Source organism: Ovis canadensis, chromosome 20, assembly GCF_042477335.2.
Source record: "Ovis canadensis isolate MfBH-ARS-UI-01 breed Bighorn chromosome 20, ARS-UI_OviCan_v2, whole genome shotgun sequence".
Lineage (NCBI taxonomy): Eukaryota > Metazoa > Chordata > Mammalia > Artiodactyla > Bovidae > Ovis > Ovis canadensis.
This window is the reverse complement of record NC_091264.1, coordinates 27,526,871-27,540,592: the sequence shown is the minus strand read 5'-3', so window position 1 is coordinate 27,540,592 and position 13,722 is coordinate 27,526,871. Positions and strand designations below refer to the sequence as shown.

The 13,722-nt window shown below is 38.5% G+C and overlaps 1 protein-coding gene across 4 annotated transcripts in view; it reads left to right on the top strand.

The window, feature by feature from the left end:
* Positions 1-13,722, top strand: part of BTBD9 (BTB domain containing 9) — a 418,007-nt gene that overhangs the window by 47,679 nt on the left and 356,606 nt on the right. For all 4 annotated transcript variants that reach the window (XM_069564255.1, XM_069564257.1, XM_069564254.1 and 1 more), the window contains exons 5-6: positions 2,604-2,823; positions 5,912-6,031. In XM_069564255.1, the coding sequence (XP_069420356.1) occupies positions 2,604-2,823; positions 5,912-6,031 (340 nt within the window). The remainder of the gene's footprint in view (positions 1-2,603; positions 2,824-5,911; positions 6,032-13,722) is intronic.

Below are 13,722 nucleotides of genomic sequence, written 5' to 3'. Positions count from 1 at the left end.
AGAGAGATGTTGTGGGGAGGGAGGTGGGAGGGGGGTTCATGTTTGGGAACGCATGTAAGAATTAAAGATTTTAAAATTTAAAAAATAAAAAACTAAAAAAAAAAAAAGTTTGTTTTCACCAAGTAATGACACATCAGTGATACCTGAAAATCACAAATTTGAAGGCTTTGTTTGCTTGCTTTATAAAATGCTTCATCTCAAGATTGGAGGCCTCAGCTTCTCTCTGGTTCACTGAGGGACCCCCAGTGCCTCACATGGTACAGAATGGGTCCTTAGTAAATGTTTTTTGACTAATTGAATGCTTATACTTACATAGTACTTTGGTATATATTTGCAGTATGATTTTTAGGGTAGCTCTGTGGGTGGGTTGGGTAAAATTTTTATTGGTTTTAGATGAGAAAACAGATTCAGAGAGACTAAGAGACCTCATCAGGGATAGTAAGTGGTAGAGCCTGAGTCCAAACTTAGGTTTTCTCATTTTAAGTCCAACTTAAAAAAAACAACAAAGTTTTATCAGACTGTTTCTTTCCTTTGGGACTAAGTAACCTTAGAAGGAAGAGCTAGTAAGGGGGGGGCGGAATATGGTCTTCCTGTGAGAAACACTTTATGATGGTAGTAGCAGGGCAGGGGCCCTGGTAAACAGACCACCTGTGTTCCAGTAACACCTCTGCTCCTTGCTGACTGTATAGCCTTGGGCAACAAAGTCCACCTAACCCTTCTCTGCTCCACTTCCCCATGTGCGAAATGAATGTAATAGGAGTCCTACACTCAAAGGATTATTATGAGAACTAGGTCAAAGGAATTGATAATGTTTGTTAGATAAATGAAAAATAAATATGAACACTATGTGTGATTTCCATGAGCTAATAGAACTTTTTTGTTGTTCAGTCATTAAGTTGTGTCCAACTCTTTGTGACCCCATGGATTGCAGCATACCAGGCTCCTCTGTCCTCCACTAATAGAATTTAGGAAGTTATAAACTGAAACTGTCTCTTGGACAGGGAGATCAAACTAGTCAATACTAAGGGAGCTCAACCCTGAATATTCACGGGAAGGACTGATGTTGAAGCTCCAGTATTTTGGTCATCTAATGCAAACAGATGACTCCTTGGGACAGTCCCTGATGCTGGGAAAGATTGAGGACAGAAGGAGAAGAGGGCATTTAGAGGATGAGATGGCTGGATAGCAGCACCGATACAATGAGCATGAACTTGGGCAAGCTCACGGTGAGGGACAGGGAGGCCTGGCATGCTGCAGTCCATGGGGTCACAGAGAGTCAGACACGACTGGGCAACTGAACAACAACAAACTGAAACTGAGCACATAAGCCTCTGGTGGTAAGAAGTTGATCATGACTAGGTTTTATTTTCATTTGGTTTGGTTTCTGAGTTGCCTTAGTCTTTTGCAGGTTAACTAAATTCAACCCAAACCCTATTTTTCAGCTGCATTTTTTATCAGCTGGAGCCGCTCTCTTTACCTGTCTTGATTTGAAAAAAAAAGTTTTAAAATCTGCATTTTCCTAGAAATCTGCAATGATAAATTGCTCCTTTTCCCTAAGAGCCTAATTATAGCTCATACTTTCACCTAGTCAGATATATATATATATATATTCTGTGAGAATTCAGCATTTATTTATACCATCTGTAAACTTGGCCAGTGCTCTTATTGTGTGCTTTTTTACACATGTTTTGTAAAAATAATGGCAGTTTTTTAGAGTTTAGTCTGTGCTTTGCAAAGATCTTCTCATTTAATTCTTAAAACACCTGTGGGATAGATGATGCCCTATTGAGAAACTGAAGTTCAGAGAATGTGACTTCCCCAAAGTGACACATCTGGCGAAAGATGGCAGCATTATTTAAACCCTGACTTTGAAGCTCAAGATCTTAACATTTATTTTATGTTGCCTCTTATCACTCCATGGAGAGAGTGTCAGTATTAGAATGTTAGTACCTAGAAGACAAGTTTCCAGATCTGTGAAGCAAAATTCACATAGAAAACTTAAGAGTCTTAGGAACAATTGACTCTTAGTACATCTAGTGTTGGAGAGGGGAAGAGGAGGGTTAGTTATAATATTAATTTTGATGACAGACTGAATTTTTATTTTTGAAAGTATATCTTCTTTTAAACATAGTTTTGTATTTTAAATAACTGATTCAGCACGTCCTTGTATGACCAACAGCTCTGCTGTATTGGAAATGTTCTCTTTCTGTTTTGTCAGAAATTGAACCTATTTGCCTTGCTTTTGTATTTTGTGCTCAGTCCAGGTGGCAGGTATAGGTCATTTTACATGCTATTTTTATCAAGCAGATATTAAAGCTTCTAATAGAATGAATTCAGCAGAGCTGATTTGTTTGTCCTAGAACATAGTTTTTCCTAGTATTTACCACTTTTTCTTAGTCATAACTAGTCCCAGGCACTTAGTGACTACGGTGGTGTCATTAAATTTCAACTGTGATGGTATCTTAAACCTCACAGACATTCCATATCTCCTGTCTCTTGTTAAATTAAATGCATATACTAGAATCAACTAGAATTTTAATCTTTTCCCTCCAAAATGGAAAATTTAACAAGTAACTGTTGTGCTTTTTCTATTTTTCACTTAGTACCAGAAGAAAACATTGCAACTATGAAGTATGGAGCCCAGGTTGTGAAAGGGGAGCTGAAATCTGCCTTATTAGATGGCGACACTCAGAACTATGATTTGGATCATGGATTTTCTAGGCACCCAATTGATGATGACTGTCGTTCTGGCATTGAGATTAAGCTAGGTCAGCCATCCATTATCAATCATATACGGATCCTCCTGTGGGACCGAGATAGCCGGTAAGTCATTAGCATGACTTGGAGAGAAACTGACATATTTGATTGAGATTGCCTAACTTTGTGGTCATCAGCTTTGGTTTTACAAATTTGATGTTTTATATCTTTGTCATCGTTTTGCTGTTTCTTTTGAGGTTCAGTTTTAGGGGAGGAATTAAGTGCATTTCTTTAAAACAACATTTTTTGTTTCTTTTCTGCGTATGAAAGTAATGAACATGTGTTTATTGTGGAAAACATAGAAAATACAGAAAAGCACAAAGAAGAAAATAAAAATTACTAGTAATCTCACTGCCTATTATTAATCTTTGTACTAATCTAACTAGCATTTTTTGTTATGCATAGTGATATAAACACCCATAAACACACACAAAACAGAAACCTGTAAAACCACACATAGTTTTACAAAATAAAGATCAGATATATACAAAAAGTAACTTCACTTTTTAATGAAAACATTGTGAATATTCTATGCTTTTAAAATGTTACTTAAAAAAATTTTTTTTAGGGCCTTCCCTGGTTTTCCAGTGGCTAGGACTCTGAGCTCCCAATGCAGGGGACCTGGGTACAGTCTCTGGTCAGGGAACTAGATCCCACATGTTGCCACTATAAGTTTGCATGCCACACTGAAGATCCTACATGCTGCAACGGAGATTGAAGATCCTGTTTGCTACAGCTAAGATCCAGCGCAGCCAAAATAAATAAATAAATTAAAAATTTTATTGAAGTATAGCTTATTTACAATATTGTTTTTAATTTCTGCTGTACAGCAAAGTGATTCAGTTATATATATATACACATACACACACATATATTTTTTTTCATATTCTTTTCCATTACAGTTTATCATAGGATATTGACTATAATTCCCTGTACTATACAGTAGGTCCTTGTTTATCCATGTAAAATGTTACTTTTAATGATTGTTTGGTATTTTCCACCATTTGGGTTACCACTATTTATTTACTTGATTGATTACTTTTAGATATTAGAAAAACTTTAAAAATCTATTTTATAGTATGGATAAAGAAAAAATTGTCTTTTAGTGTGGATAAATATCATTATCAAAACAAAATTGTGAAAAAGATTTGGTGGGGTCCAGCCTAGAAACCCACCAGTTTCAAAAGTTGACCTTTCTAGCCCCTCTGGTTTTCACCCACTGTGGTGTCTGGGTTCAGCCATGATGGCAGAAGTACCAGAGCAGTAGGGTGACTAAGAACTGAACGGTCTCCCTCGTTATTGCTTATCTTTAACCTAAACCCTACATACCCAGATACTGGCGTGCAGTCTCTGAGGCCCTACTCATGTTTTTTACGTCTAGGCAAGAAGGACTTAATAGTAAGGATGATGAAACCCTGCAGATCTTGCTGGTTAATTCATTTTTCTTGTTAGCACCACTGACACCACACTGGGCTTTCAGGCCATTTGAACCAAGTGTGAGGGAAGCTTTATGAAGGGAGAGCCAGCATTTCCCATGTGTGTGGATGTTGGAGGTTATCTCTTGGTTATCTGTTCCCTTTATATTAAGAATATATTTCCTGATATGTATCTTATTGGATATAATATGTTTGTTTGGCAAAATGGAACACATTCATGTATTATTTCCATGAGTCTCTGATTAATAATAGTAGTAGGTACTGTTCTAGAAGTTTTACATATATTCATTCATTAATAATTAAATTAGTATAAAAACAATAGAAAAAGGTCAGCACATTTGAAGGTAGTTATCATCATTTCCAGGATGTTAAATGTTTATAGGCCACTTTGTTTTAGTATGTGCGCTACATTCACAGGGGACTTTACCATGTACCAGTTGTTAGCTCACAGAAGTTGTTATCATTCTAAGCAAAGGTGAAAAATTCAGAATCTTAAGCCAAAAAGATTCTGACATGTGTTGTAAAATTATATCCTACATTGCTGATAACCCAGAGAGGTTCAATAAAAGGTTATAACCGGTTTGAGACTGAGCGATAAAATGAATGGGAGTGAGGGGAGCAGAAAATGAGGGGATGACACCAAATAGGCTGAGCTTTTCTGGTCACAACTGGTGGTTGCAGGCTGACATTTATGGTCACCTAAATCTTCCGAGATTGTTCCCGTTGATATTACAGTACAAGTAATAACTGCATCTCAAATTTAAATTTGGCTTTTGACAGGGGAATATAGATTTGTCCAGGATGGGACCAGCATGTAATGGTCCAGGGTAGGTGACCAGGGGAGGATGATAGGCTGTTTTCATTACTGGCAGATTATTAGCTGCCAAATTTTAAGTTGTATGGAAAAGAAACACGTAATATCTCTTCACCCATGTCATTTATTGTTCTGCAGGCTGTGTTTGTGTGTGGGATGGTAGGAGGCTGGGAGGGATCAGGAGATAAGCTGGCCTCAGTGAGGAAATGTTCAGAGTTGCCTTTCCTCCTGAGAGAGTAGGGCTGAGCACCCAGGCCGATGAAGGCAGAAGGAGAAAGCACCCTTCTCTATTTTCTGTCCTCTCTCTGTCATGCCTTTATTAATCTGCAAGTATGGTGTGTGCAGGGCATCCTGGTTCTGTTATGTCTTCTATACCTGATAACATGCCAAGCACCATGCTAGACCCTGAATATATGCAGATAAATATGGCATGGTACATGTTCTTAAGCAACTTGAGACTTTCCCTGGTGGCTCAGCAATAAAGAATCTGCCTGTGATGCAGGAGACTCAAGTTCAGTCCCTTTGTCAGGAAGATCTTCTGAAGAAGGAAATGGCAACCCACTCCAGTATTCTTGCCTGGGAAATCCTATGGACAGCGGAGCCTGGTGAGCTACAGTCCATGAGTCACAAAAGAGTTGGACATGACTTGGTGACTAAGCAACATGTTCTTAAGCAGCTTGAGACCTAGTAAGGCAGACAGACACGCAAAGAGATAACTTCAATACATATTGTAAATGCTGTGTTAGGGAAATCTATACAAATTTCATCATCAGGGTTTGGTCATTGTTCAGAAAACCTAATTCATGAGTAGTATATTTTTTGTACCTTTTAACATTTTATTAAAATACCACTTGTTATTTTAATATGGTCCTTTTTTTTCTGCCTTTTTCCTTTTGATTCATAGGTCTTATTCATACTTCATTGAAGTGTCAATGGATGAACTTGACTGGATCAGAGTGATTGATCATTCACAGTATTTGTGTCGTTCCTGGCAAAAGTTATATTTTCCAGCCCGTGTCTGCAGGTAGTTCTCATGGCTTATAAATGATACTGATGTTTGTCTAAAGAGATATGAATGTTGAGAAACAGATTTTGTTTTCTGTCTCATAGAAGAAAAGTTTTTCAGGGTATCAGCTACCAAATGCATTCCAACTAAAACACTTAGGAAAACTGTGGAAAATTAACATCCTAATATTTATAGTGTCCTGTGAAACTGTTTTGTACCATGTTTATGTAGTAGACCTGTAAATGGATAAGAAGGGACACTGAGATGTGGAAATGCTTTTTAAATTCCGTGCTATACCTTGAAAGCAGAGCTATTGTTAGTGGGTGCGTTCTTTCCACAAAAGCCAGGAAATATATTTTTGGAGGCTTCCCTGGCAGTCCTCAGGGCCAGGAGATTTTTGGATGCCTTCGTGTATGTTCTGAATATCTTTGTTCTTTTTCTAGGTCAGTGAATATCAGTGGGATTTGACAGAGCAGGTGTTTCTAAGTGGGGTTGTGTCTGGGGCAAAGGTGGCTGAGCTGGTGGGGTTCTGGACTCACACCCTCCCTTCAACCAGAGCACCTTAAGTATTATTGTTGTTATATATTTTAGCTCCATGTAAGTTTGTTTTTTTAAAAAGTATTGATAAACTACTCTAATGTTTCATATTCTTACTTTAGGTATGAGCCATCTTTAAAGCTTTCTTTCTGAAATTCTGTAAAACCAGGATGAATGAGGAATTGGGAAAAGCGGTTAAAGACCCCTGAAATTCTATTGTTGTTTTTTTCTGTTGTGCTTTTCCCCTTGGAAATTGCCCTTCAGATATCACCCTAACTCAAGAGATCAAAGGCAGAAAGTGATTGGTTTATTTAGTTAGGTGTGACAAGAAGAGAAGGGAAGGGATATGGTGGGTATAAGCCAGGGAGCATGTGGAGCAGGCCTCCTTACCCCCAACCCTAACTCCCCTCCACACTCTTACTCATGTTCCCGACTGACATCCAGTGTGGCTGAGTTGGGGCAGATGGGGCTGCCCCACAGCATTTACCCTTGGTCAGAAGATACCCTTATACTTATTTAACGCATGATCTAACAGCATCAGGCTGAATTCTTACTCCCACCACAGGAACACCACAAAACCTTTCAGCCTCTGGTACTGTAACAAATGTTGCCTACATTTTTTTTTTTTCTTAATGGGTATGACCAGACACATTATTGTTACCCAAGAATCCTCTTGTGTGGAAATGAAGAAAATCAATTTCATTTCCCCAAAGAGGAAGTAAAGTGTCTCAGGTCTGGCAGTTGCTCTTTTATCAGAGGGGTTTTGAATGTATTAAAATGAGAGGGACAAGAAATTGAGTGAAGATTCTGTGTCTCAGAACTGCCTAGGGATACTTTGAGAGTGATAGAGGTGCCCCGAAGTGGAGAACGGGATTGAGTCTGCATCAACTCACATTATTATGGTTGTATCAGGTTAAAAAATAAGCAGTGTAACAACCAGAATGTCTGATGTGATCCAAAGGACTCTGTGTTTGTATTTAATTTGAAACCCTAGAAACGTGACTCCCGGACGAATTGCTGTGCCTGTGATAGCAGCTGGGACAAAGGCATGTGCTTTACTCCCCTAAAAACTCCTGCCTTGAGGAGGGAGACATGTGCCCTCAGTCATGATCTGTGGCTTTTATAAAATGTCATTCTCTTGTTCACTAATGGACATTATTTATACTCCCTTTTCCTTATTTTGTCTCTCCTCTGTGGCCTTGCCTTTGTTTTGGTTTTGTGTGCTGTAGAGCCTGGCTATATTCGCAATGCTAATTTTTGTCCTGTTATAGCCACCTCCCAATGCTGGTAGAGAAAACCTGAGCAAAGGTGGTGTTAGAGATAGTGATAACAAGAAAAGGAGGGAGTCCTGTATGCATTTTAGTGAGAAAAATATTTTAATATTTATAACCACTTTAACTTATTATATATTTTTAAAATATTTATTTATTTGGCTGTGCCGAGTCTTGGTTGCAGCATGTGGGATCTTTAGTTGCAGCATGTGGGATCCAAGTCCCTGAGCAGGGATCAAACCTGGGCCCCCTGCATTGGGAATGCAGAATCTTAGCCGGTAGAAGAAGTCCCTTAACTTATCATATTACTTAATACATTCCATCATAAGCTCTGCCTTTTGTGATAGTTTGGAATTTTGGTAGTATTTTAAAATGAACTTAGTGAGCCCCTATTGATTATCCAAAGATGCCTTGTGCTTGGTGTTTCTTATCTTCACAATCATTTATTGACTACCTAACTTCACAATCATTTATTGTTCTTGCCTGGAGAATCCTGGGGACAGAGGAGCCTGGTAGGAGGCTGTCTCTGGGGTTGCACAGAGTCGGACATGACTGAACTGACTTAGCAGCAGCAGCAGCAGCAGCAGGCAATGTTCTAAATACACTTCTTCCAGAGACTTTACTGGGCACATATACATTCTTTCTTTAGCACGTAAGTGTTCAGTTTGCATTATGTTAGTTAATTTGCACATTTGTATGTCACCTTTGTTCTTCAGTGTCTTTTACATGTTTGTCTTATTTCTGATACCAAATTATAAGCTCTTGGGAGTAAGGACTATGGATTCTAATCTTTTAGTATTCTTGTATGGTATTCAGGCTATGTAGGTATGCAGTAGGTACTCTGTAAATGCTAGCACGAGTTTGGGGTCAAGGCACTGACCAGGTAATGACAAGAGATTAATTCAATATTAATATGTATATATTTTCATTGGTATTTTTTACCCATGTCTTTGTTAAAATGTATATCTGTGCTGGAAAACTTTGGATTGGTAAATGCTATGACAGCAATGTAAGGAAGTGGTCTGCTCTTTCTTTCTGGGCCCTTTTCAGGAATGCATGGTTGGATTAAGTGGACTGCTCAATGTAGCCAAAAGCTTAGACTAAGCACAGTCCCGCTAGCCCCCAGCTGGAGATGAAGAAAAGTGACTTGTCAGTTCTCGTACAGTTTTCCATATGGTTCAGTTCAGTTCAGTTGCTCAGTTGTGTCTGCCTCTTTGTGACCCCATGGACTGCAGCACTCCAGGCTTCCCTGTCTTTCACCAACCCTCAGAGCTTGCTCAAACTCATGTCCATCAAGTCGGTGATGCCATCCAACCATCTCATCCTCTGTTGTCCCCTTCTCCTTCTGCCTTCAATCTTGCCCAGCATCAGGGTCTTTTCCAGTGAGTCAGCTCTTCGCATCAGGTGGCCAAAGTATCGGAATTTCAGCTTCAACATTGGTCCTTCCAATGAAACTCAGGACTGGTCTCCTTTAGGATGGACTGGTTAGATCTCCTTGCAGTCCAAGGGACTCTCAAGAGTCTTCTCCAACACCACAGTTCAAAAGAATCAATTCTTCTTCACTCAGCTTTCTTCACAGTCCAACTCTCACATCCATACATGACTACTGGAAAAACCATAGCCTAGACTAGACAGACCTTTGTTGCCAAAGTAATGTCTCTGCTTTTTAATATGCTGTCTAGGTTTGTCATAGCTTTTCTTCCCAGGAGCAAGTGTCTTTTAATTTCATGGCTACAGTCACCATCTGCATTGATTCTGGAGCCCCAAAAAAGTCAGTCACTGTTTCCACTGTTTCCCCATCTATTTGCCATGAAGTGATGGGACCAGATACCATGATCTTAGTTTTTGAATGTTGAATTTTAAGCCAACTTTTCACTCTCCTCTTTCATTTTCATCAAGAGGCTCTTTAGTTCCTCTTCAGTTTCTGCCATAAGGGTGGTATCATCTGCCTATCTGAGGTTATTGATATTTTTCCCAACAATCTTGATTTTATCTTGTGCTTCATCCAGCCCAGCATTTCACATGATGTACTCTGCATATAAGTTAAATAAGCAGGGTGACAATATACAGCCTTGATGTACTACTTTCCTGATCTGGAACCAGTCCATTGTTCCATGTCCGGTTCTAACTGTTGCTTCTTGACCTGCATACAGATTTCTCAGGAGGCAGGTATGGTGGTCTGGTATTCCCATCTCTTTAATAATTTTCCACAGTTTGTTGTGATCCACACGGTCAAAAGCTTTGGCATAGTCAATAAAGCAGAAGTATGTGTTTTTCTGGAATTCTCTTGCTTTTTCTATGATCCAGCGGGTGTTGCCAATTTGATGTCTGGCTCCTCTGCCTTTTCTAAATCCGGCTTGAGCATCTGGAAGTTCTCGGTTCACATACTGTCATTACTTGGCTAGCATGTGAGATAAGTGCAATTGTGCAGTAGTTTGAACATTCTTTGGCATTGCCTTTCTTTGGGATTGGAATGAAAACTGACCTTTTCCAGTCCTGTGGCCACTGCTGAGTTTTTCAAATTTGCTGGCATATTGAGTGCAGCACTTTCACAGCATCATCTTTTAGGATTTGAAATAGCTCAGCTGGAATTCCATCACCTCCACCTGCTTTGTTTGCAGTGATGCTTCCTAAGGCCCACTTGACCTCTTACTCCAGGATGTCTGGCTCTAGGTGAGTGATCACACCATCGTGGTTATCTGGGTCATGAAGATCTTTTTTGTGTAGTTCTGTGTACTTTTGCCACCTCTTCTTAACGTTTTCTGCTTCTGTTAGGTCCATACTGTTTCTGTCTTTTATTGTGCCCATCTTTGCATGCAGTTTTACCTGATATCTCTAATTTTCTTGAAGAGATCTCTAGTCTTTTCCATTATATTTTTTTCCTCTGTTCTTTGCACTGATCGCTGAGGAAGGCTTTCTTATCTCTCCTTGCTATTCATTGGAACTCTCCATTCAGATGGATATATCTTTCTTTTTCTCCTTTGCCTTTTGCTTCTCTTTTTTTCTCAGCTATTTATAAGGCCTCCTCAGACAACCTTTTGCCTTTTTGCATCTTTTTTTTCTTGGAGATGGTTATGATCACACCCTCCTGTTCCATGTCATGAACCTCCGTCCATAGTTCTTCAGGCACTCTTATCTGTTTTATATGGTACTCAGAACCATCTTCTATCTTATCAGCTTTGTCTTTTTCAGAAAAAAGACAATTTCTGCCATACCCATAAATTTCCCTACCTTTGCATTGTCTTCTTGGCTTCCTAGGAAACTCTCTTCAAGCCCTTGCATAGAGTTTTTAGATGGTGGAGCCTGGAACTGAACAAAAAACACTAATAAGAAGTGGAAATACTGAGTGCCCTGGAGATGCTTTAAAATTTTTTTTCTGGCTATTTCTCAACATGGTGCTAGTATATTGGCAGCTGTGTAATGTTGCTGAAATATGAGAAGACTTGAAAACATGGATGTGAATGTGTGTAGAGGTAGCCTGCATGTGGCTGGTAGCTAGAATTACTAGAGCCATTTTGGGGTAAAACCTGAGAGTTGAAGGAGAAGAATAGTTGGCTTGAAAGCAAGTTCTTAACAATGTACCTGTTGAAAGAGGAAAGGAAAGAATGGGTGGCAGATAGGTTTATTGCTGGTGCTGATTAGAGAAGTGAGAGGAGAATGCAGAGGAGCCAGAAAGGGTATTGAACAGGGTGCAACCTGACAGTTCAGAACATGACAGGAGGGTTGAACCCAGTGAACACTAAACTGGGCTTCTTTCTTCCTTTCCTTTTGTTTTTAATTATCAAAATGGAAATGTCATTTTATGACATTTTAATTATTAAATTATAATATACTGTTAGTTGCTCAGTTGTGCCTGATTCTTTGCAACCCCATTGACTGTAGCCCACCAGGCTCCTCTGCCCGTGGAATTCTTCAGGCAAGAATACTGGAGTAGGTAGCCATCCCCTTCTCTTTGACCTTCCTGCCCCAGGGATCGAACCTGCGTCTCTTGCAGGTGGATTCTTTACTGTCTGAGCCACCAGAGAAGCCCAAATTATAGTATAGTGTACATTTCAAATATTGATGAAGCCTGCCGTCTGATAAGGCTGTACTCAGTTTCTACCAATAGCACATAGAAATGCCCCTTCTCTGAGCCCTCACCAATGCAAGCATTGTCAACATTTGCCAATGTGATTTAAGATTTGTAAAAAAATTGCCTTATTTTAATTTGGATTACCTTTATCATCAGTGAAGTAGGATATCTTATAGTACTTGACATTGATTATTTCTCGGTTATGAAAAGCCTATTTTTGTCTTCTGTATATTTTTCTTCCAGTGTAATTATCTTTTTGTTTTTGGCTTGTGAGAACTTTGTTGATATATACATCTTGATACATATGTTTAATATAATGTATATGTGTGGTATATATATTTATACTAATTTGTATATGTATGTTTTATATGATTATACTTTTGCCTATTATGTATTGTATATTTTATTAGTTTTTACTATTTTATTAGTACTTTTTATCACATGGAATTTTATGTTTAAAAAAAGTAATCAACTCTGTCCCATCTTTTTTTATGGTTTCTGGTAATCTGATATTATGTTTAGAAGGGTGTTCCTCACTCCAGCGTTAGAATGTTATATTTTTAGGTTTTCTGCTTGTTATTTTTATCCTTATATCTAAATATTTAGTCCAGCCAGAATATTTTTCATGTATATTTTCAGATAGGGAAAGTCAGCTGACTAAGACCATTTATTCAATAATTGTTCTTACCACACTGGTATGAACAGCCATATTTGTCATGTGCTAAATTCTAACATATACTCTACTCCGTTCATTGATTTCTTTGACTGTTAATGAAAGTGTTTTAATCATTGTGGTTTTCCCTTCCCTCCTTTTTCTTCTTTTCTTAGAACTAGAGATAATAATGTGCCAAATGTGTCATGGAAAAAAGGGTGTCGTAGAGCATCTGCTGGCCTTGTCTCTTAGTCTCACTGGTCAGAGTAGAGGTCACAAATGATGAAAAACATCTCACTAGAATGGTTCTGCTTTCATATACAATAAGACATTTAGGTGTGCTTCACCAGCTAAGAAAATAGATTTTTCTTTATTTATTCATCTGTATTTTCATCCATTACTTACTCATTTCATAAATAACCTCCTACTTTGGGCTATGCATTGTATTAGGAACTGAGGCCATAACACTGATGAAGACTGCCAAGGTTTCTACTCTCAAAGAACTTGGGAGGAACAGATATATACTGTAAGAAAACATCTGGTAATTTTAAGTGTTGTTAAAATGGTACTGTGATGTTGACCAGGGTCTAGGAAGTGAGTGGTTATTTAAAATAGGAGATTGTTGAAAGCCCAAGAGGGGAACTGGGTGTTTCAAGCAGAGATTTAAGAGGATGATATTCTCTGGTTTTTGTTGTAGATGTTTGGGCTTTCTTTGGTATGCACTGAATGTTATTCAGGAGTAACTGGTCTACTGTAGGAGACCTCATTAGATGAATACTAAAACTGTGCTGCTTCTTGGTTTAGGGCACTTTAATCTCTTTTATTGCTACCATACATTTCGAGTCCCCTCTCATCCCTGCCATCATTAGATGCAGCATAATTTTTTCTACCCATTTTCATTAGATTGTAGTACCTAACAGTGCTATAGATCTACAAGACATAAAACAAATTAGAAAATAAACATTGCTATTTATGGAAGCATCCTTTCCCTACCATATTAGCATTGTACAAAAGCATGTGCGTCTTCCATTTTTTCTCTTTGTTCTCCCCCAACCTCATACCTGGGCACTGGTGTATTTATTTACTTTTAAAGGCAGACAAGTTTACATTAATCAGTGGTTCTCATCAGGATGCTTTATAATCATACCTAGAATTATGCTGAGCCTTTATTTATATG